At 48.9% G+C, this 4,740-nt stretch overlaps 1 protein-coding gene across 1 annotated transcript; it reads right to left on the bottom strand.

The window, feature by feature from the left end:
• Positions 1-824: 824 nt before the first annotated feature.
• On the bottom strand, positions 825-3,875 carry CRYAA (crystallin alpha A). The gene is made up of 3 exons (XM_075263374.1): positions 3,644-3,875; positions 2,957-3,079; positions 825-1,163 (listed from the first exon to the last, which is right to left on the bottom strand). Exons 1-3 carry the CDS (start codon positions 3,830-3,832, stop codon positions 954-956), a joined length of 522 nt encoding a protein of 173 aa, XP_075119475.1. The 5' UTR covers positions 3,833-3,875; the 3' UTR covers positions 825-953.
• Between the last annotated feature and the right edge of the window lie 865 nt (positions 3,876-4,740).

The raw sequence follows: 4,740 nt of genomic DNA, 5'->3' as shown, positions 1-4,740 counted from the left end.
GATCACTATGACCTCACCTCTAGTCTCCTCTGCCTGACCCCCACCTCCAGATCACTATGACCTCACCTCTAGGCTCCTCTGCCTGACCCCTACCTCCAGATCACTATGACCTCACCTTCAGACTCCTCTGCCTGAGCCTCCCCCACTTCATAGATCTCTCTGACTACATCTCCAGGTTCCTCAGTCTAGCTCCCACCTTCAGCTCACTCGGACTCTATTTCAAGGCTTTTCTGCTCTCTACAACTCCTGACCCCACGTACAAGTTTCTCTGATTTGGCCCCGCGTCCAGATCCCTCTTCCAAACGCTTCTTCAGACTCCTCCTAATGACTCCACCTCCAGATCCCTCTGACCCCTCACCTTCAGGTTGGCTCCACCTCCAGATCGCTGACCTTGCCTCCAGACTCTATGTGACCCACATCTCAGATCACGCTGATCCCACTTCCAGACTCCTCTTCTTGGATTCACCTCCAGATCCTTCTGTCCTCATCTCCAGGTTCTTCTGCCTGGCCCCCCACTATGAGATCACTCTGACTCTACCTCCAGGCTCCTGTGCATGCTGCCCCTTCAGACCCCTCTGACCTCACCTTCAGGCTCCTCTGCCTGCTTTCATTCTCCCATAACTCCTCTACCCATCAGGATTTTGTCAATATTTGGTGAGGCAGGTCTGGTGAATGTCAACTACCTCTGCAGTGACCTTAAGACTCCTCCCCATTGACACTAAATAAGAGCAGAGAACTTGCCCTGGGTCATGATAGTCTTCAGACCAGTGACAGCAGTAAGATTCGAAGCCGTCACTGCAGCCCATACACCAAGACACATGGCGGCTGATATCAGGATACCTTTATTGCTGGTTTGGCCCTGCAGTCTATACATAGGACAGCAGAGACTTGGGGTAGACAATAAGGTGGGGTATAAGGAGACAAGCCGTGTTAAGGACTGGAAGCTGGCTGCTTTAGGAGGAGGGAGCAGAGGTGGGCTTCTCCTCACGGGATACAGGGATGGGTCTCTCGCTGTGGCTTGAATCGAGGTTGGAAAGCAGTTTGGGGCCAGAAAAGGTCAAGATGCCATCAGCAGAAAGGGAACAGGTGACTGAGGACTGGTCCAAGCTTGGTGGGAGGCGATAACGGCGATGGAACTCCCGGGAGATGTATCCGTGATCATCCTGAAGAAAGAGAACATGTCCATTATACATATGTAACCTCCTCCTCTAGTGACGGAACCACATTCACACGTCACCAAATAACCGGCAACCACTCACTTCTAGGCATCAGAGGCTCTGCCATAGGGGTCACATCAGTCATCTCTCCATTACGCCACCCATTAGAGCCTCTGCCGCAGGGTCACATCAGTCATCTAAACAAAACAGCCATCAGAGGCTCTGCTCTGGGACCACATCAGTCATCTCTATCCCTCCAGACATCAGTGACTCTGCCATAGGGTCACATCAGTCATCTCTCCATCCCTCCAGACATCTGAGTCTCTGACACAGACTAGCATCAGTCATCTCTCTGTCCCTCCAGCCATTAGAGGATCAGCCCCAGGGTAACATCAGTCATCTCTCTATCCCTCCAGACATCAGTGACTATGCCATAGGGTCACATCAGTCATCTCTCCATTTCTCCTTTCCTCCAGCCATCAGAGGATCTGCCTCAAAGTCATATCAGTTAACGCTCTATCCCTCCAGACATTGGTGACTCTGTCATACGGTCACATCAGCCATCTCTCCAGCCATCAGAGGCTCTGTCCCAGGGTAACATCAGTCATCTCTCCATTCCTCCAGACATCAGTGACTCTGCCATAGGGTCACATCAGTCATCTCTCTTTCCTTCCAGCCATCAGAGCCTCTGCCTCAAAGTCCCATTAGTCAACTCACTATCCCTCTAGACATCAGTGACTCTGCCACAGGCTAGCATCAGTCATCTCTATATTCCTCCAGCCATTAGAGACTCTGCCCCAGGGTCACATCAGTCATCTCTCCATCCCTCCAGCCTCTGCCTCAGAGCCACATAAGTGGCTCTGTATTTCTCCAGCCATCACTGCCTCTGCCTCAGGGTCACATCAGTCATCTCTATATTCCTCCAGCCATTAGAGTCTCTGCCCCAGGGTCACATCAGTCATCTCTCCATCCCTCCAGCCATCAGAGGCTCTGCCCCAGGTCACATCAGTCATCTATCCAAGCCTCCACTCATCAGAGATTGTGCCACAAGGATCACATCAGTCATCTCTGAATTCCTCCAGCCATTAAAGGCTTTACCCCAGGACACATAAGTCATCTCTCTATCCCTTTATCCATCAGAGATTCTGCCCCAGGGTCACGTCAGTTATTTCTCCAGATATCAGAGACTCTACCCCAAGGTAACACCAGTCATCTCTCTATCCTCCAGACATCAGTGACTCTGCCATAGGGTCACATTAGTCATCTCTCTATCCCTCCAGACATCAGTGACTCTGCCATAGGGTCACATCAGTCATCTCTCTATCCGTCTAGACATCACTCTGCCATAGGGTCACATCAGTCATCTCTCTATCCCTCCAGACATCAGTGACTCTGCCATAGGGTCACATCAGTCATCTCTCCATCCCTTTAGCCATCAGAGCCTCTGCCCCAGAGTCACAAGTCATCTCTCCATCCTGCCAGCCATTAGAGGCTCTGCCCCAGGTTCAAATCAGTCATCCCTCCAGCCATCAGAGGCACATCCGTTATATATCTGTTCCTTCAGCCATCAGAAGCTCTTCTCCAAAATTACACTGGTCACCTCTCAATCCCCTCCACACATCAGAGACTGTGCCTTAGGGTCACATCAGTCATCAATCCATTCTTCCACTCATCAGAGTCTTTGCTCCAGGACCACGTCAGTCATCCTTCCAGTCATCAGATGCTGTGACTCGGGACCACATTAGTCATCTATCCACCCCACCACCCATCAGAGACTGTCCTGCAACAACATCACCCACCTGTCTTTCACTGTGTTTTCCATGGATCTCCACAAAGTCATCCAGAAGTTTCACCGTCAGATCCTCAGGAGAAAAATGCTTCACATCCAAGTTAATGATAAAACGTTCACGGTCAGAACGAACCTGTAAGAAGAAGCACGGTGGTCATCCACACCAACACCAACACCAATACCAACTTATAGAGGCTGAGCTTGTAGCATTGCTGACTACAATGAATTTTGACAAACATTTCAGAATTCCCACCAAGTCTGTAATATGACCATGTTATATAGACCATGTTACAGCTGCGAATCCCACCCCAAGTTCAGGTCAAATGATCCAAACTTCATGAATAATAGTTCCCTATCATACAGCAAAGTTAAGGTCATTTTAACCACAACTGGGATGGAATTTGTGGCCATGATATGAAGGAGGAGCAGACATTACACAGATCAATTCTACCTTAACCCCTTATAATCAGCGGAGAACTGACAGATAACCATAAGGTCCAACGACTGCAAGAAGCACCAGACAAACCCAGTGGCCATTGCAGGTTGGGGAGTCCAGAATCGAATGTTGGGAGTTCTAGTTTTGTACCATGTTGAAGACTATTGCCCTACACGAGCCTCCACACATGAGGATACTATAAAGAGAAGAATGTGTCCATTGTAGTGTACATTGGACTACTCTGCAACTGGTTGTCCTCACCTCAGAGACGCCAGAATCCATATATCCCCTGAAGAGGCTCTGCCTGTAATAAGGGCTAATGGTGGAGGAGAGGAAGGGGTACAGGTCATAGTCGAACATTCCTTCTCCAAAGATCTGGTCAAAGAGGCGGTTAGGATAGAAGGGCCCCAGAGCACGTTTGAACCAGGGGTGCTGAATAGTGATGTCCATGGTTGAGATGTGAAGCCAGACACAGACCTATGTGCCTCGATGTGTAGCTGCCCCCTTATATACCAGAAGAAGAGAGGGGGGTCACAAATTCACAGGGGGAGGGATTACACGGAGCCCTCCAGAGAGACATTACTTCATCCACACCAAATGGTCAGCACATTTCTCTGTCTGGCCCCGGGTACATTGTCTGCCTGGGCAACTTCTCCTGTGCAAGCAAAATCCCGAAACGATGCAATGGGATCACAGTGACCAGGTCACAGGAAGCAGAAACAGTAATGCGGTAGTTAGTAATGTCCTTCTCTATAGGAGTGAAGCCCAGATAACATATAACAACAAAACCCGATCACAGACACATCATGGGAAACCTAAATCAGATCTCACAGATGAAGATACACCATGAGCAGCCCAGAGCAGATCTAACACATCCACATACATCTCGAGAAACCAAGATAAGATCAGATCTAAGAGATACATCATGAGAAAACCAGATCAGATCTCATAGTATTTATTTCTCTTACTTATACACTCACCGGCCACTTTATTAGGTACACCATGCTAGTAATGGGTTGGACCCCCTTTTGCCTTCAGAACTGCCTCAATTCTTCGTGGCATAGATTCAACAAGGTGCTGGAAGCATTCCTCTGAGATTTTGGTCCATATTGACATGATGGCATCACACAGTTGCCGCAGATTTGTCGGCTTCACATCCATGATGTGAATCTCCCGTTCCACCACATCCCAAAGATGCTCTATTGGATTGAGATCTGGTGACTGTGGAGGCCATTGGAGTACAGTGAACTCATTGTCATGTTCAAGAAACCAGTCTGAGATGATTCCAGCTTTATGACATGGCATTGCATTATCCTGCTGAAAGTAGCCATCAGATGTTGGGTACATTGTGGTCATAA

The sequence above is a fragment of the Leptodactylus fuscus genome, chromosome 2 (genome assembly GCF_031893055.1).
Source record: "Leptodactylus fuscus isolate aLepFus1 chromosome 2, aLepFus1.hap2, whole genome shotgun sequence".
NCBI classification, from domain to species: domain Eukaryota; kingdom Metazoa; phylum Chordata; class Amphibia; order Anura; family Leptodactylidae; genus Leptodactylus; species Leptodactylus fuscus.
The sequence above is the reverse complement of the archived record's forward strand: the minus strand, read 5'-3'. Positions and strand labels throughout refer to the sequence as shown.